The sequence below is a fragment of the Ctenopharyngodon idella genome, chromosome 7 (assembly GCF_019924925.1).
Source record: "Ctenopharyngodon idella isolate HZGC_01 chromosome 7, HZGC01, whole genome shotgun sequence".
In the NCBI taxonomy this organism is placed as follows: Eukaryota; Metazoa; Chordata; class Actinopteri; order Cypriniformes; family Xenocyprididae; genus Ctenopharyngodon; species Ctenopharyngodon idella.
In genome coordinates, this window is record NC_067226.1 from 40,295,249 (window position 1) to 40,315,643 (window position 20,395).

At 38.7% G+C, this 20,395-nt stretch overlaps 1 protein-coding gene across 2 annotated transcripts in view; it reads left to right on the forward strand.

Moving 5' to 3' along the window:
* LOC127516366 (sodium/potassium/calcium exchanger 3) overlaps window positions 1–20,395 on the forward strand; it is a 56,232-nt gene that overhangs the window by 2,523 nt on the left and 33,314 nt on the right. The window contains exon 2 of one of the 2 annotated variants that reach the window (XM_051900929.1): window positions 4,290–4,382. In XM_051900929.1, coding sequence (XP_051756889.1) covers window positions 4,290–4,382 — 93 coding nt within the window. Of the gene's footprint in view, window positions 1–4,289; window positions 4,383–20,395 lie in introns of those variants that run through there. The other variant, XM_051900930.1, reaches the window with a different exon arrangement.

Sequence of the window (20,395 nt, forward strand, 5' to 3'; positions counted from 1 at the left end):
CTGGTGTGACTGAGAACCAAGGCAGAGTTGGAGGGAAAGCAGAGCCCGACTGAGCCACAGGGGTGAAGGGATGAGGCTCAGCTGAAGTCCTAAAAGTCCATGGCATAGGCAAAGCGGAGACTAACCAAGATGGAGCCGGAGGGACAAGGAAGCCTGGTGGATCCACAACGATGACGGCCCCAGGTAGAGCAGAGGGGTGAGTACTCAAGGTGGTGACAGGATCCACACGCTAAGGTGGAGCTTGAGACCAGAAGGCCAAAGGCAGATCCGAGCGGCAGGGTGGAGCCAACAGAGAAGGAACCTAGGGACTGAAGGGAGCCAGCAGAGGCGAGGCCGAGGAGATAGTTGGCATAGGCAGGAGAGGGAGGCTGGGCAGGACCATCAGTGACGAAGGAGACCTGGAGCTGAGTGGAGAAGGGAGACTTTGGGGAATAACCTCTTCCAATCCTTCAAAACATCGTATTAGGACCTGGCACATCTCGACCTCAGTGGCGAGAGTACGGGTGGGGCTCCATTCCATGCCGTCAAACTCTGTATTCTGTCATGGATGGTTACAATGAATTGCACGACAGATGGGGAAAACCAAAACTAAAACACAAACAAACTGAACATAAACCTGAAAGTTTCCTGATGATGAAGCTTGTAATTTAAATTCTCAGCCATGTTACAGTGGACTGATAATCTCCTCTGGTTTTAAATTCTTCCATTTTTTTTTTTTTTTTTTTTTTTTTACCGAAAACAACATCCACAAATACAGTCCATAACACAGATCTCAAAATTTAATAACAAGAGAAACTTGAATTTATGACTTGCCAAAACATTGTCGTTACTAAAAGTAAATGTTGCAATATTTAGCTTAAATTTAAATATTCAATTTCTGCTTTAATTTAATGCAAACTTAAATTTAAAAAACATTTTAGGAAATATTTTACATAGCATGTGTAATATTCACAGAGCTGCCTATCATTACTTTTTCAAAACTATGTGGTACTTGAAAGCAAGCTAGGAAATGCCACCTTTGGTCAATTTTGTATCTTGACTTAGGCATGCAGACCTGGGTTGCATTTTCCAAAAGCATCCTTAGCCAACTATGGTCGAAAGTTCCGTTGTTACCAACATATTTGAACGATTTGGCATTTCCTAAAACCATAGTTGCAATGCACATCCGCAAACAGCATCACAAACTCACAAGGTTGGAACTACAGCTCTCGAGCTGTGGTTAGAAGCATAGTTTCTTGTTAAAATGACTTGGACTTAAATAGATTGTGCTCTTAGGCACAATAAGTAAGCAAACACATTCAGTACATTCTATATCTATATAACCCCATTTACAACCCCAATTCCCAAAAAGTTGGAACATTTTGTAAAATGCTATAAAATCAAGAATCTGTGATTTGTTAATTCTCTTTAACCTTTATTTAATTTATTTCCAATGTTTTCACTGGCCAAATTAATTGTATTTTGTAAATATAAGCAAATTTTGATTTTGATGGCTGCAAAGCACTCCAAAAAAGTTGGGACAGTGGCAAAATAAAAGTGAAAAGATTATAGAATATCCAAGTTTAAGCTGTTTGGAAACAGTCCACTTAAAGCAGGTCAATTGGTAATAGGTGAGGGGATCATGTTTGGGTATAAAAGGAGCATCCACCAAAGGTTCACCACTTTGTGCCAAATTTCATGAAAGAATTGTCAAACAATTCAAAAATCACATTTACCAATGCAAGATTGCAAAGAATTTAGGTCTTTCACCATCTGTCATACATAATATTGTGAAAAGATTCAGGGAATCCAGAGAAATCTCAGGAAACCTCTGCTGAATGTGCATGACCTTTGAGCTCTCAGATGGCACTGAATTCAAGGAGAAAGCTATACATCAATTCTATGCAGAGATGCTGCCGAGTTCTCTGGGCCCGAGCTCATCTCAGATGGTCCAAAAGACAGCGGAAATATGTGACAAAGTCCACGTTTCAGCTTGTTTTTGGAAAAAAACGGACATCAAGTTCTTAGTCCCAAAGACGAAAAGGACCATCCAGACTTTCATCAGCGACAGGTGCAAAAGCAAACATTTGTATGGGGGTGTATCTGTGTCAGGCATGGGTAACTTGAATATGTGTGAAGGTAACACTGATGTGGAGATGAATACTGGAATTGTACAGAGACATATACTTCCATCAAAATGACATCTTTCTTGGGAAGCAAGACAATGCCAGGCCTCATTCAGCACGTTCTACATCAGAGTGGTTTCTTAGACACTACACTGTAGAGTCGATATGCTTGACTGCCCTGCCTGAAGTCCATTTCTGTCTCCTGTTGAAAATGTATTGCCCATCCTGAAAAGGAAAATCAGACAACGATGACCACGGACTGTTAAACAGCTGTCTTGTATCAGCAAAACTGCAACAATAAGTATCCTCAATTCTAAAACATTTAAAGGAAAGGTGATGTGATACAGTGGTAAAAATGCCTCTGTCCTAACTTTTTTGAGTATGTTGCAGCCATCAAATCAAAATTTGTTTATATTTATAAAATACAATTAAGTTGGTCAGTGAAAATGTTGAAAATCTCTTGTGTGCAATTTGTCAGTTAAATAAAGGTTAAAAATTAACAAATCACATATTCTTGATTTTATTGTATTTTACAAAACTTTTCTGCAATTGGGGTTGTAAATATATATACATTTTAATCTATATATTTTAGTGTGTCAACAATCATTGCCGTTTTTGAGAAATGCGCATATGCATAAATGCGTAAAGTAACCCCGGAATATGATGTATGAGGGAACCCGCAATGAATCAAAGGTCAAATAAAGCAAAACGACAAGAAACAAAAACAGTGAAGTAGACCTCAGTTAGTTACAGCAGAAAATGTCAGAAAATTTATGTCAGAAATTTTTTTCTTTGTGGAGAAAGCTGCTGACTGAATGAACCATTACAGGAGTAAAGTTTATGCCAAATACCACATGGTAACGTGATTAAAAAATGACCGGCTTTCTGTTTATGTAAAATAATCTTATATATAAACATGACGTCATGATATTGTTGAACTAACGTGGTTCGGGAAACAGTCGTGACTAGCTAGTTTTATAGTTCACTTAAGCTGTTTCCTTATCAACCTTCTCTTGTTCCTATTTGGCACCTATTGCATGTGCTGGACTATTGCACCTATCGATGCACCTTTGGTCTAGTTAGAACATTGAGTGTCCTCCTAGGCTTGGTCTGAATGTTTTCTGGGGGATATTTGCCTAATTGGAGCCTGGGCATCTAATCTTCCTTTTGCCAGTTTCTGTAGCCTGAATGTTTCAGTCATGGTTCCTCAGATTTTATCTATAAAGCCAGATGATTATATTTATGTCATTAAAAACTCAATGGTGATTCAATGTAAACTACCTTGTTTATGTAATTCCCAGTGTATTTATTACTGTTGTGTTGGCTAAGATATTTTGAAGTTGTAGTTTGATGAGCTACAAGTTTCTTATAAATAAAGCTACAGTGAAAGTACCCTTCTAAAAAAGTAGTTAGTTACTCTTTGATAGTGAAGCTAACTGCATTGAAGGTATTTAATGAGGGTCCTTAATAAAGGTTTTTTTTTTTTTTTTTTTTACAATGTTACTATCAGATTGCAAATAACTCTGTAATTGTGCATGAGGATTGTTTTAAGTGAACTGTTTGTAAGTGAACACAATGCAATACAATTATGTTTTCAAAGAGTATTGTTTTGTTTTGTAAACTATCCAAAGATATACATTACACAAAATAACTAAATTCAGATTCCTTCAGATTTTACCTGAGACTGATGAAATCTTCTTACTGAATAACATAACAAAAACAAAAATTAGAAAACTAATAATAATAAATATAATTATAGAAATCTGATATACAGTAGTGTAATTTAGTGCAGTTCAATTTAAAATGCCGATTAGCATTACTCATTTGTATGTGTGTCCTTCAATCTGTGCAACAGAAAATGTTTTATGTATGCTCAAAGTATTCTATATAAGCCTAGTTCATACTGTAGTTTTGTCACACTGTTGTGTTTTCTTGCTGCCAAGGGAAATCTAAACAAAATGGTTGTGTCAAGAGGCACACTTGCGTGGTGGAGCTTGAAGTGCTGTCTGATGCTGAATGTTTTTACTCAAGCATACTTGCTCACAAATACCTTTTTTGGTTTATCTGATGGATTCGTGTTCAAGTAAATGTTTTCATTAGCATTGTTGATTGTTGCAAGTAAACTTTTGAACATGTTTGGTTGTGAAAGGTGTATAGGTGAATTAATTTCTTGTGTCTTTACAGAGGTGGAGTCTTCGTGGCCAGAAACTGACTTTCCCAGACGCAGGGTCCTACAGTATGGAATTGACAATCAAACAATTGACACTCCCAGAGCAGGTGGGAATCAAACATTTTACAGTATTTTCATTTCATAAAATTTGAAATCTTAAGTTCATATTTAAGATTTTATGGTGCACTATTCATTGAGTGTTTTCGTGGTAATTTATACAAACTACTGAGAGTATATATTTGTTTTTCCCAAAGGCCACTGCTTGAAAGATATACAACATTTACACAGTAAATCTATTTGTGTATGTTTTTATCTCTAGGCTATTATGGTTGCATGGAGCATATTCTCAAAACTCCCCTTGTGAAAAAGAAGTGTGCTTCATTGTACTGAATGTGCACTAGTGTACTTGAAATCTTAAATATATATGATCATGTAAATTTATACAAATTAAATGTTTAACTTTAAAGTCAATTTTAATTCAGTACATTAATTATGAAATTCCATATAAAAATATACTTAAGTCTTACATAAGTGAGTCAAAAACACACTAAAGTTCAGCAAACTGCATTTAATATAAATTGAAACTACTAAATTTAAACATGCAGTTTAGAAAACATTACATTCAGTTCACACTTAAGTATATATTTTTAAAAGTATATTATTTCCATAAGAAGTACTCTTTTTAAAAGCATGCTAAAGTGTAAAGTCTTTTTCACAAATGTCTACTTGGCCTTCAGAAAGCAGTGTTCTGTCTGAAGGGGCCAAGTTGTTGTCAAACATCATCTTTAAGGTGTACAAAAAATAGAATGAGTTAAAAAGGAATGGAACAGAAAACATACACTGTCCAGAGATATTAAGAAGCTACAGCAAGCATAAACAGAAGTCAGGAACAGACACTCTACTGTCTCATCTGAAAAAGGTTACAGACATTGATCTTAGACAAATACATTTGTTGTTATTATTGTAATTCTGTTGCCATTTGTAAATGGAAAGTACTGAGAACTGAGATCACAGCATGATCTGTCTGCTCGTATCTATGTGCACACAGCAAGCAGTTTAAATAATGCCATACACCAATGACTGCATGCTTGAAGCAGTTAGTTGCCAGAATTAGCACTAGCGAAAGATCAGATTGAGTGTTTGATGAATAAAAATGTGCAAGATCCATTTGCACTTTTGTTCACATGATGGAAAATCAGTGTTTCTGAATTATCTGTTGCAGTGTTAAGTGTAGAAGCCCTTTGTGTTTATTTTGATATACAGTATATGTATATTGCTGTTTTTTAAATATAAAAATGCTTGTGCTTACACTGCAAGTGAGTGGCTCAAGTTGCAACAAAAGTAGTATGCACCCATTGTAAATAACAAAGTCATCAACAGTTGTGTTACACTGAGGAAAAGAAGTAAACTTTAACATACTTTTAAAAAGAGTACTTATTACTATAATAATAATCTTAATAATATACACCGTACTTAAGTGCAAACTGAATGTAATGTTTTCGGACACTTATGTTAAACTATTTAAAAAAATGAAAAATAAAAATATAGCTGCAAGCAACGATGACTTGCCCCAAGCCCCAGCGCCACCACTACCCCAGTGGCTTTAGGAAAACATCTCTGGCTACTTGACTATAACCCTGTTCCCTGATAAAGCGGGAATGAGATGCTGCACTTAGCTCTATGGGAACAGCTTTGCGTGACCATCTGTGAATACTGTGTATAACACGTCAATGAAATTGACATTGAACTTGACAGCCTCAGACAGTGACGTCATAGTAATGTGCGCTCATCTGTATAATTAGATGTGCCACAGGTGCATCTTCAGGTATCACTTTGTCTGAAGAATGGTCCTGGGACATCCTCAGTGTGGTAATGAAGCGCAGCATCTCGTTCTCACTTTATCAGGGAACAGGGTTACAGTCAAGTAACCCGAGACGTTCCCTTTCAAAAGCTACACTCAATGCTGCGCTTAGCGCTATGAGAACGAGAATACCCACGCCGCCACACTGTGAGTTTCTGGACCCCTCATGGTTGTGTAGTGTGTGTGCTCACAAGCATGCAAAAGGTCTCAGACATGAGCTTGTGATGTTGACTCAAGGACCTGGAGTAACATGAAAATCTAAACTATAAAATCTTATGAATGTGTGCGGAGAGGTCCAACCTGCCACATCACATACTTGCTGCAAGGGGCACCCCTTTCCAAAGCTTGAGAGGAAGCAACCCCCCTGGTGGAATGAGCCCTAATTACTAGAGGCGAAGCTTGACCATGCACCTCATAAGCTAGAGCAATGGCATCCCTCACCCAATGTGACATTGTTTGCTTGGTGGCAGCTGCCCCCTTGTTTCGACCTCCATAGCAGATGAAGAGTTGCTATGACTTAAGCCACTTACAAGTGCGGTGGACATAGGCCTGAAGAGCATGAACTGGACACATTCGGTGAAGTTTCTCCTACTCCTATGTTGTGAACAGAGGAGGACAGAAGGCTTCAAGAGTGACCAGATTTACGGTCGAAAATGGAACCTTAGGCAAGTAGTCAGGGTGAGGATGCAAAATAGCCTTAACGATACCTAGGGCAAAGTCTGCAAGTTCCCAATTCTTTTCAGGGAAGTTATAGCCATGAGAAAAACCATTTTAAGTGTCAGTAGCTTGTCAGGTGTTGACTCTAGAGGTTCGAGGACTATGGCTAAGTCCCACAAGGGAATCTTGGCTCTAACGGGAGGCCTCAGTCACCTGGCCCCACGAATGAAGCGGAGTAGAGGATTATTGCCTACTGGCACCCTGTCAGTCAATGTGTGGAAAGGCTATATAGCGGCCACATAAACCCTGAGAGTGGCGGGTCAAATGCCTGCTGAAAGTCTCTCCTGCAGAAACTCCAGGACTGAAGCAACCTGGCAGTTGTCTGGATCTGAATGGCATGCAGTACACCATCTTTCAAAGACATCTTTTGTTGGCATAAATTCTTCTTGTGGAGGGAGCCCTCACACTGAGAATGGTCTGTATGATGTCAGCTGAAAGCCCAGTGTCCCTCAATTGGTACCCCTCAGGGGCCAAACGTGAAGGTCCCACAACTCCGGCCGGGAATGAAATATTGTCCTCTGCGCTTGAGACAGAAGGTCCCTCCTGTTCGGTATCACCCAGGGCTATTATCTCTGAGAACCAAATTCTGACTTAAGACCCTTGCTGGCGAACTCTGGCTAGAACTCCTGAGAGCAGAGAAACCGGGGGAAAAGCATATAGATGCATTCTGGGCCATGTATGCGCCATTGTGTCCAGACCCAGGGGGGCTGGGTGACTCAGAGAGAAGTAGATGGGACATTGCGCTGTCTATTGGGAGGCAAAGAGGTCCCCTTCCACTTTGTAAAATCTTATCCAGATTTGTTTTACTATCTCGGGGTGGAGTTTCCACTCCCCCATTTATATTCTTTGTCTGGACAGTAAATCTATCACATTTAGATGTCCAGGGATATAGATTGCTTTTACGGACAGAAACTTGTCCTGAACCCAAAGAAAAATCTGCTGCGCTAGCCTGTTTAGGCAGCGCGAACATAGACCTTCCTGGTGACTTATGTAAGAGACTGCCGCTGTGTTGTCCGTCCATACAAGGACATGGCAGCCTCTCAACTGCTGAAGGAAGTATTTCAGGGCAAGAAATACAGCTATCAGTTTGAGGCAGTTGATGTGCCATTCAAGCTGATGACCCTCCCACACCCCTTGCGCTGGATGACCATCTAAGACCGCTCCCCAGCTCGACAGGGAGGCGTCTGTTGTTAGCATTTTGCGACGGCAAGGCACATCTAGAGTAGGACCCAAGGTGAGGAACTGGGGTCTGAGCCACATAGAGAGGGTACGTAGTCCGGGACACGTAACCCTTATTTGCCTTTGGGGATTGGCCCTTGGATGAAATTCCCTGAGGACACAACTGGAATGGGCTCATGTGCAAGAGGCCCATAAGGATCACCATGGACACTGATGCCATGAGATCTAATAACTGTTGATACTGGCGAATAGTAAGAGCTTGACCTAGCCTGACTTTGCTCAAGGTGTACTGGATGGTCATGACTTGAGTGGGAGACAATTGTGCGTGCATCTTGATCGAATTCCATATGACCCCTAAGTATGTCGTTCTCTGGGTAGGAGAGAGAACGCTTTTGTTGGCATTGAGTCTCAACCCCAGAGAGACAAGATGAGCTAGAATGACATCTCAGTGTCGGGACGCTAGCTCTTGTGACTGTGCTAGTATCAACGAGTCGTCTATGTAATTCAAAATGCAGGTGCCCTGGAGTTGCAAAGGAGCCAGCGCTGCATCTATGCACTTTGTGTATGTGCGGGGTGATAGGAAGAACCCGACATTGGTAAGTTTCGTCCCCCAAAGCGAACCTCAGGAACTTCCTGTGTTGTGGCAATATTTCTATGTGAAAATATGCGTCTTTGAGATTGATTGTGATGAACCAATCGTGATGTTGAATTTGCGACATGATCATCTTGATAGTTAGCATCTTGAACTTGAGCGTTCTGATGGAACGGGCCTCAAAGATCTAAAATCGGACGCAGTCCCCCATCTCTTTTTGGGACCAGGAAGTATCGACTGTAGTAGCCTGTCTCTCTCTCTGGGAGGAGAACATGTTCTATGGCCCTTTTGTTCAGAAGAGATTGCAGCTCATGTGACAGTAAATGTGCCTGCTCTGGTTTTACGGTAGTGGGGCCCAGGCCGTTGAAATTTGGAGGGCGACGAGCAAACTGGATTCTGTACCCTTTTTCTACTGTCGTTAGAACCCAAGTAGAGATGCCTGGCAGTGGCTTCCACGCTGCCAAGTTTTCTGAAATAGGTACCAATTTTGATAATTCCCATTGAGGAGGTGCTGGGTGTTCCGTGTCCTGGGCAACAACAGGAAGACGGAACACCCAACACTTCGCTGGAAACCGCTGCACCCCGAGACACCAGAGGTGGCGGAGATGGTATCCTAGGATACAAAGGATATTGGTATCCTAGTTATCCTGTTTCGTGGTTTTCGTTCAGTTTATCTTTGTTAAAGCAACAGAAGTGATTTTCTCTTTCTCTTTTGTTGTTTGATTAAAATTGGTGACAAACAGCTGCGGGTATATTAGGCTGCTGTCACTTTAAGACAAAAGCATGGATCCAATACAATGATATGCATCCTTTTTTTTTTTTTTTTATTGTTTACAACACATAACCGACTGTCTGTTTATGAGGATACTCACCGAGATGGGCATTTTGACTTCATTTCACGTGTCTGTTCTTCCAGCTCAAAAAAAAAAATAAAAAAAAGTGAAAGAGAACTGAATTTGGTGTTATCGTGCTGTCTGTGCGGCTCTGTGTGAGTACACAGAAAACAGTGTGAAAATTCCAGTCTTCTTGCGCTTGATGTTTAAACTGACAGGACTTAAAAACACATGCAAATTATAAACTTTCACTCTTTGGTGGTTAAACTTTGCAATTAATCTGTGAATCACATGCATTCCGAACCGGGGGGCAGCTGGCCCGTACGGATAACGGATCAAGTACCGTCTCTATACTTGACATCGCACATCCTGCAATGGATATCTTGGATGCGGACATCCCGATATCAATGCTAAAACGAAATATCATGCAGCCCTAATCTATACGTAGACTTTCCATAGTTGTAATGGTTTTTATACTGTACAAACTGTATATTATATCCCCTTACCCTACCCCTACCCCTAAACCTACCAATTGCCAATGTCTAACGGTCAACAACTCTGATGTGTGTGTCGAGTTCCATGAAATTTGAAGCATAAGAGCCTCAAAAACACCCAAAAAGATTAAAGTTTGACGCATTGCCATGGCAACACTGTTTAAGCTATTAAGAATCTCTTCACAGTTTTACATTTTTATGTGTCTTGACATTATTCTGACCATGTTTGAAGGAAATCACATAAATATAAGAAGGTGATTTCAAAGCATTTTTCAAAAGGGACACACTTCCTGCTGCCAGTTGGTGATGCTATGACTTTGACTCACAATAGTCACATCCATGTGATAGGCCTCCTACAATGAACATACAGCTGAAGTTTCATCAAAATCAGTCAATGTATGCAAAAGTTATAACACATTCTGTTCCCCTTTTTTCACCATAAATTTGTTGCCCCGCCACAGCCAAACAGTTTGAGATATCAAAAAACTCTTTGCAATTTAGCATTCTCAATGTCTTGGCTTCATGTTGACCGAGTTTGGTGATGATCGGAGGAATTGCCTGGGAGAATCATATCAAATTCCAAAGCATGCATTTTTCAAACAACCCAAAATTTAGAGTGCGAAAGTTGTTAGGCTTGGTGAGATCTATAAGTGCATGAAGTTTGGTTACTGTAGGTGAAAAGGGTTGCACTATAGGCAGAACCAAGAGGGCAACGGTCCAGGGCAACTCCTTAAACACAACCATATTCAATCCCTTCAGCCATGCAGAAAAACATACTTCTTCCATTCACACAAAACAAAAGACGACAAAAATAAAAACTAGACAGACCGCCGGATGCGGTTCGCAGCCGCGCCACGTACCGTGATGACGTTAGGGATTGTGTATATGATTGTATAAAAGGGTTTCAACCCCATGTCAACCCTAATGGCCAATAATTCCAACGATTCCAATAATAAAGAAGAAGGATCCTAAGAAAAACAATAGGGCCTTCACCCTTTCAGGGCTTGTGCCCTAAAAATTATAATCAAGTAACATATGCTTTAATATGTTAGTCAACACATCAAAATAAGTGTACTTCTTTTAAGCATGACAAAACTTATTAAAATAGTAAAATTGTCCGAACAGTCAAATGGCGGAGGGAGGGTTGAGGTTCTGGAGGTGGATGTAGGGCTGGCGATGAATAAGACCCTGGATGAGCTGGCAGAGGAAGATCCCATGACGTAGCCGATAGAGGGAGGAGCCAGGGTGGAGGCTTCGCTCTGTGAAACCTGAGGATCGACCGACGAAGGCGGAGCCAGGGGAGGTGGAGACCCAAGCAGAGCTGACAGGGCGACGGTCCAAGGCGACAGCACAGGCCTGGAAGTTTTAGGTAGAGCTGCTGGCTCTCAGGATGAAGGTGGAGATAGGGGCTCGGCAGACCAGGGAGATGGAATTAGGAGCTCGGTGGAGCTCGAGGGCTGATGGACCACGGTGGAGCTGAGGGAGCACAGAGCTGGGGCAGACCCGATGGGCTGACAGGCCGAGGTGGAGTTATGGGCCTGGAGGCTGAGGTGAAGCTGGGGGATCTGCATCAACGTGCAGAGCTGGGGATCAGGAAGGCCAAAAAGCTGCACAGAGATAGCAGAGAGGGCAGAGCCGAGGAGCTGAGTGGCACCAGTGGAGCAGGCAGATCCAGGGCAGTGGATGGAACCAGCAGAGAGGGCAGAGCCGAGGAGCTGAGTAGCACCATTGGAGTAGGCAGATCCAGGGCAGGTTACGGAACCAGCAGAGAGGACGCAAATAACAGGATACAAAGGACATTGAGCGGGATCAGGTCATCAATGTGATTCCATGGATCTGGTTGAGGAGAAAAGAGTTCAAGGGTGGGTACTTGGGTGGGAATTGGCTCCCTATTCCAAGAAACAATGAGCCAGAGCTCCATTTCTGGCTCAGGGATGGACTGTGCCGCAATCGCTGACTCCTGGATGGAGCTGGCGATAGGCTCTGGACTTGTGACAGAAATGATGGCCAGCTCTGGCTTTGGGATGGACATGGCGGCTGGCTCTGGCTCCATAGCGGGAGTGGGCTCTGGCTCAGGTTCCATGGCAGGTGCGGGATTCATTGCTGGATCCTTGGTGGGTGCGGGGTTGATGAGGTTCTCCTCTGCCTCGCAGATGGTGAAGGGGGAACCACAGTGCAGGAGCACCCACTCCACATAGCCAACAAATGTCCCTCAAGGACCTTCTCTGGGCAGGACCACTCATTTAGGCTGGTATTAAAAAACAAACATAGGGAGAGGTGTTTGGCATGCCAGGTCTAAAAATTTCCTTGTGTGGTCCTCGAGGGAACGATCCTCTTGAACGGCCAGTAAGTCCATCTTTTCTTCTCACGTTTTTTGAAAAACTCTAATGTCCACCACTGCTGCAAGTGAATTTTTTTATTTTTTTTTAAAGAAATATACTCTTAAGATTTGATGTACACAATACATTTAAGAACACTTTATTTCACAAGTGCAGTCTTCAAATCAGGGATGACAGGGATAAAGTGTACCATAAGACTATCAAACTAGATCTTTTGATATAGAGAATCTGATTTCTCCAGTGAATAGGTCAAATCAAAGTGTGTCAGCACAAATGCCATGAGTTATTGACTCTGAGACTACATTCGGTTACTTCACATCATTTTTAAGGGTCTGATCAGGTTGAAATAGCTCTAAGGTAACAATTGCACAATTTCACATTTTACAGTGCGCAGTAACAAAAACTGTGAGCTCTATGCATGACCCAGTTCTTTTGGTTTTTAACCCTGTGCAAGCAAGCTGCTCGACGTGACGCAACAACACAACATTGCACCAATTATAATCAACAAAATGTCAATGATGTTGCTCACTTGCTGCATTGGCAGGAAGGCATGAAGTCTAAGAAATGTCATCCTTTACTCTATCAAAGGATCTGAATGGAGATTCAGGTATGAGGTGACATTTGGGACATATTTCAAACTCACATACACAATACAAACAAAGAACTCTCACATTCATGCAGAATGCTCTCCATACCTTCAAGAAAAAGAAGTGCATTTAACTGTATTGAATGTAAACTTCTTGTGTCCTTGAAATCTTAAATGTATATTTTAAAAAACTGCACTTGCACATAATATAAAATGAATGAAATAAAAGACCACTTAAATACACTTTCATGACTGTTTCTTAACATAATTAAGAATGCTTTAAAAAAAAAAACAATGTCAAATTAAAATTTAAAATACATGCAATAATAAATGCAATTATTTTGATGTGTTGACTAACATACTAAAGCACATGTATAAGTACTTGAAACTAACTGTAGTGTGTTATTTAATATTACATCTGTAGTTAATACGGTAACACTACAATAAGGTTTCATTCGTTAACATTATAGTTAACTACATTAGTAAACGTGAACTAACAATGAAATATATTTCTAAAGCATTTATTAATCTTAGTTAATGTTAATTTAAACATGTACTAATACATTATTAAAATTACATGTTATGTCTGATAGTATTATTTAATGGACCTGAGCTAACATGAACTAACAATGAACAGTTGTATTTTTATTTACTAGCATTAACAAAGATTAATAAATACTGTAACAAATGTATTGCTCATTGTTAGTTAATGTTTTTAATGCATTAACTAATGTTAACTAATGGAACCTTATTGTAAAGTGTGACCGTTAATATATTTTTAATGTACTAATTTTCAACTTTATTGCAAATGTGTAATTACAAATATATTTAAAAACATGCCATACAAATTTAAATATGACATTAAAAATGACATTAAGTATATTTCAGTTTACCATAAATGCTTGTCAGAACATTTAGCAGTTAACCTGTTAACGTTCCACTATACCGCTCGTGGTAAACATACCTTTCAAAAGAGACCTTGCTAGGAATGCTAAGGGGTTAATTAATATTCCTGCAGACAGGTTCACACATTCTCTCTCTTTACCTGCAACCAGCCCTGACACAATTAAGTGTCTGGAAAAATTACATTCAGTTTGTACAAGTATATTCTTTTAAACTATCTGTAATAGTACTATTTTTATTAAAATATACTTCTGTTTCACAAGGGATACACATAAAACATTTTCAGAAAATGGGGACTGTTCTTGGAAAACGGCATGTCTGTGGTCACCCTAACATACTTAGGCTAGGTTCAGACTACAGGTAAATGTGGCCCAAATCTGATTTTTTGCTCATATGTGACTCAGATCTGTTTTTGTCATGACAATGGGAACAGCACAAACCACATGGAATCGAGTTTTGCAGTGTGACCTCAGTCTGAACAGTAATATCGGAATTCATGCAAATTTTTCATTACTCTAGACTAGAGCAAAATTTTTTCACAATTCTGCACTCATGGTAGATTTTATATCAAGACTTTATATCAGTTGTGAAAGGTAGCCAGTGGAAGGACAATGATGTGTCAGAACTTATAAGTATTACAGTGACAGCAAAACATGAGGGCTCGTATTATAAATGTTTAAAAACTCTTTTTTTGCATCCTCAACTTTGTTTTTTATATTGTCTGCGCATAAATTCGCTGGCTTCCATGGCAGATCACACTAATTCACAATGGAATCTGAAATCGGCCACATTTAAAACAAAAATGTGAACAGCTATACAAAAAAAACAAAACAAAAAAAACAAATAAAAAAAGGATCTGAGCAATAAATCAGAATTGAGCACTAAGGCTCGCAGTGTGAACGTAGCCTTAGTTTGTATATCTCGCACACACTAAACACTCTCATATTCACTAGTTTTACCTCTTTCAGCCAGATAAAGGTTTATTCATTTACTAGTTTTATCTTTTGTAAGTGTTCATACATTCATAGCTCTTAGTTGTCTTTATTGCTCTCTGTCAAACTGGTCAACGATTCACAAATCAGGCTAAATGGCTCTTAAATTGAACTTGCATGCTCTTAATCAGCCAACACTCCCAATCATGGCTGAGTCTAAATGAGACAAGACACATTGAGTGAGTTGATCCAAGAGCACTTACAGTACAGACAGTATTCACTAATGGTTTGTAGTGGAGGGTGGAAAAGGTGATTACTAATAAGTCCAAGCAGGTAACACTTTACAATAACATTTCATTTGTTAACATTAGTTAACTACATTAACATGAACTAAAAATAAACAATATTTCTACTGTATTTAGAAATCGTAATTGATGTTAAGCTCAACATTTACCTCTACATTTTTAAGATCAAAAGTTAACTAATTAATGCTCTGTGAACTAACATGAACATTTTATTCACTAACATTAACAAAGGTTTATAAATGCTTTAAAATTTGTTGCCCATTGTTAGTTTATGTTAGTTAATGCACTTTACATCTAATGTAAAGTATTACTGTCAAACAATTTTTTAAAGTGTTATGTTAACTTAAAAGCAATGCATAAAGTGCTCATTTTTAAGTGTGAGGCTTGAAGTTAAAATATTGACTACAGTGCAGTTAAAGGATTAGTACACTTTATGAAAATTACCCCATGATTTACTCATCCTCAAGCCATGTATATGACTTTCTTCTTTCAGATGAATACAATCGGAGTTATATTAATAATCACCCTAATGCTCCCAAGCTTTATAATGGCAGTGCACGGAAACCACCTGTTTAAAGCTCAAAAAAGTGCATCCATTCATCATAAATGTACTCCACACGGCTCCGGGGGGTTAATAAAGGCCTTCTGAAGCAAAGCGATGCATTTGTGTAAGAAAAATATCCATATTTAACAAGTTATAAAATATTTAGCTTCCGCAAGACCGCCTACCATATTCAATTTACAAAGAAAATGTAATGCCTCTCGCAGTTCAAAATGCTTACGCTACATCTTACGCCTTCCCTATTCAACTTACGAAAAACTTTTTTCGTGAGTTGAATATGGAAGGCGATCTGGTGGAAGCTAGATATTAACTTGTTAAATATGGATATTTTTATTACACAAACACATCACTTTGCTTCAGAAGGCCTTTATTAACCGTGTGGAGTACATTTATGATGGATGGATGCACTTTTTTGAGCTTCAAACAGGAGGTTTCCGTGCACTGTCATTATAAAGCTTGGGAGCATCAGGGTGATTATTAATATAACTCAGATTGTATTTGTCTGAAAAACGAAAGTCATGTACACCTAGGATGGCTTGAGGGTGAGTAAATCATGGGGTAATTTTCATTTTAAAGTGAACTAATCCTTTAAAGGTACATATTTTATGACAGTTTTGTTTTAATAAATTGTGTTTTAATATTAAAATACAAGTATGTTAGCATTGTTGTCGAAGGCTGAATCGTGTTTAATTTACCCATCCCTTAATTTAAAGGGATGGGTAAAAATTGTAAGCATTTTGTGAGTATGAGATGACAGTAGGTAACTCATCAAGTCAAAGCGTGCTTGCAGTAATGCCCTGGGTTAATGACTGCTCTCATTGTCTGAAGATGTGTTCTGGAGCTCTACCATTGGATGAGATGGTAAAAATCTGGTGAAAATTTTTCTGGTGAAGTCATAAATACAGCGTCTTTGCTTGTCTGTGAGAGCTGAGCAATATTATGTTTAATAGGCACAATTTCTTTAACTGTTCTTCAATAATTAGAAGGGATTATGTAATAAGTCTGAGATCGATTTCATTTTTTTCCCTTCTGTCTTTCTCTCTCGTCCTCGCCATTGTTTTTGTTCCTTTAAAAAGACGAGACGGCAGACCCCGTCCTTTGAGGTTTGTGTTGCTTGGCAACTGAATGCAAAATTTTGGGAGTGCGTGTGTTTGTGGAGAGCCGTGAGAGAGCAAGAGCTTAGATGAAAAAGACTGAGGCAGTGAGAGAGAGAGAGAGAGAGAGAGAGAGAGAGAGAGAGAAAGGTGGGAGGAAATAAATAATGAGAAGGAAAGGGAAGGTGCTATTTTTAGGCATGTCAGTAATCATTGCACATGATGTTCTTTGCGTTAGCCAAATATTTTGTGTACATTTCACAGGAGTAGGTGGCAAGAAAATCCCTTACAAAGGCAAACCCAATTGCTGCAGTCAAATAAAAATCAAATCATGCTGCATCATTTCTGACGATGTTGTAATCAGAGACCTTGAGTGTTACCTCTTCTGACATGCTGCATAAAGGTCACATGACATGAGCAGAAGAAATTGGTTGACACAATGTGGATGCTTTTGACTGGATATGATTTGCCAGATATTTAGGGAAAGTGACCCTAACAAGCCCACTGACCATATAAATCTACTTTTTTATAAATAAATCTTCTATTTATTTCACAGCAAATGCACGTTTATTACTGTCATTTTACTTTTTATTTTTAGTCAATCAAATGTTTAGATCTTGAGATATTTGTGATAATGTGTCACTACTGTCTGATTGAAGTCACATCCTATGGCATTTTTCAATCCAGCGATGAAACTAGAGTATTGATAAAAGTTAAGATAACAGTAAATCAAATACAACCTGACATTTTATTGTCTTGCAATTTGAAAGCAATATTCAATGTTATGCTAATTGTTACACTAACAACTAATATTGGAATAAAACAAAAGGAATCACGTGGAATTACTGGTTTAATTTAATTGAGGCCTTTGGATCATATGCACAAACAAAAATGGTAATTAGTTAATATAGATGGTATGCATTGATGTTACTTTCCCACTGGGACATATGACAAAACATCCTGCAACATGACTGGATTTAATAGGGGAAACTGTGAAAACAGGAGTAAAACATGATTATCTTCTTAAATTAAAGTAATTTGGACTCAACAGTGTTATATATATTTATGTACCCGATTCAGATGCCGGAGAAATACATAGAGCAAAGCCCGTGAATGCTATAACACTATAAATGCAATATAGGTATCTAAATCCGGATGATCACTTAAAATGTTGTTATATATCGTCATATCGCCCAGCCCTAAATCATGTTAAAGCACTATATGCATTATAGACAAGAGTATGACTTTCTGTAAAGCTGCTAGGAAACAATGTGTAGTGTGAAGCGCTAATAAATTCGACTTGATACTTGGTCGTACTTCAAAATGGGATAAAAGTGACGAGGACATCAATGGTTTTTTCAATGTATTTTGCAGAAACTTTTAAAGTTAACTATCAGCTGTTACCGTCAGGCAGACAATACAGAGTTCCATGCTGTAAACTGAATCTATTTAAGAACTTCTTTTTGCTCCTATATATTTATTTATCTAAACTAGCTTTGTAAGGAAAACTGGATTTGTCTAACATTATCTAACCATCCCCCTTTGTAGAACACAAGGCTCATCACAATAAAGGTTTTTTTTTTTTTTTTTTTTTTTTTTTTAAATAAATGAATATGCAGTCATGTGAAAAAGAAAGTGCACCCATTTGAATTCTGTGGTTTTATGTATCAGGACATAATAAAAAAAACAATCTGGCCTTTAGCACGTCTTAAAATTAGGAAATTACAACCTTAGATGAACAACAATACATCCATGTCATTATTTATCAACAATTAATGCCAAAATGGAGAAGCCATGTGTAACAAACTAAGTACACCCTATGATTTAATTGCTTATAGAACCACCTTTAGCAGCAATAACTTGAAGTATTATATTTCCTATATGACTTTATTAGTCTCTCACATCATTGTGGAGGAATTTTGGCCCACTCTTCTTTACAACGTTGCTTCAGTTCATTGAGATTTGCTCTATGCATTTGTTTATGCACAGCTCTCTTAAGGTCCCATCACAGCATTTCAGTCAGGTTGAGGTCTGGCCATTGCAACACCTTGATTATTTTCTTTTTCAGCCATTCTATTGTAGATTTGCTTGTGTGCTTGGGACCGTTGTCCTATTGCATGACCCAATTTTGGCCAAGCTTTAGCTGCCAGACAGATGGCCTCACATTTGACTCTAGAATACTTTGGTATATAGAAGAGTTCATGGTCGACACCACAGTGGTTGACCGTTGGTATGAGGTGTTTGTGCTGATATGCTATGTTTGGTTTTCTCCAAATGTGGTGCTGTGCATTATGGCCAAACATCTCCACTTTGGTCTTGTCTGTCCAAAGGACATTGTTCCAGAAGTCTTGTAGTTTGTTCAGATCTTTGCAAACCTAAGCCGTGTTGCCATGTTCTTTATAGAGAGAATAAGCTTTCTCCTGGCAACCCTTCCAAACAAGCCATACTTGTTCAGTCTTTTTGTAATTGTACTGCGAAATTGCAAAAGTTAATGTAACATTTAACATGCTAATTGAGGTCTGTAGATTCTGGATGTCCTGTAGATTCTGAGATGTAGCTCTTGGTTTTTTTTTTTTAAATTTCTCTGAGCAGTGCACGGTCTGACCTTTGGGGTGAGTTTGCTGGGACATCCAATCCTGGGAAGAGTGGCAACTGTCTTGAATGTTTTCCACTTGTGAATAATCTTCTTCACTGTAGAATGGAGGAACTGTAGAATAGTTGTATTTACCTAATTTTAAACCCTGCCAAGGACCAGATGATTTTTTATTATGTCCTGATATGTAAAACCATAAAACTCAAAAGGGTGTGCTTTCTTTTTCACATGACTGTAAGATGGTAAATATTTAATTGTGCTCTCAATACAATATATAACCTAGAAGGTATGATGTTACTCCAAAATTCCACATATCTGACACAAAATGGTAACTGCAAATCCACGTTTACTACCTGGATTCTAGTTGTTTATGCTATTTGCTTTTGTTTTCTCAAGCTTTCAGCAGTCTGTAAAAAGATAGCTATGATTTCTTGTTGAAACTATTTGTACAGTTAATCACAAAGATCTTTCCCATTTTAGATGTGTTTTGTGTACTTTTCGCAGCATTCAACCTGAACACCAGTGCTGTGACTCAGTGTTTTTGCCACTATCACAATAACTGCCACCTACTGTGATGTCATGTGCTCTATTAGTAACATTAGTAACATTTACTGCTCTTTGTTGAATAAATTTAGTAGCTTTAATGAGCCTTTTTAAAACTGCACATTAAAGAAATATTCCAGATTCAATGCAAGTTAAGCTCAGTCGACAGCAATTAATAGCATACTGTTGATTACCACAAAAATGAATTCCCACTTGTCCCTCCTTTTCTTTAAAAAAGCAAAAATCTGGTTTACAGTTAAGCACTTACAATGGAACTGAACGGGGCCAATTTATAAACATTAAAATGCTCACTTTTAATAGTACAGCCACAAGACATAATTATATCTGTAAATCTGTAAATTATATCCAGTTTTACAACTTTGTCATAACCCTAAACCAATTGTAAAAGTCATTACATCTCAAATAATACATTTTTTAACAGAATAATTGATGTTATTGCTATTATAAACATTTTACATTTACATTTCTCCAAATTCCCTTTAAACACATTCCCTGTTCACTTGCATTTTAAAGCTGCAATATGTAAGATTTTTGCAGTAAAATATCCAAAAAGCACTAGGCCAGTG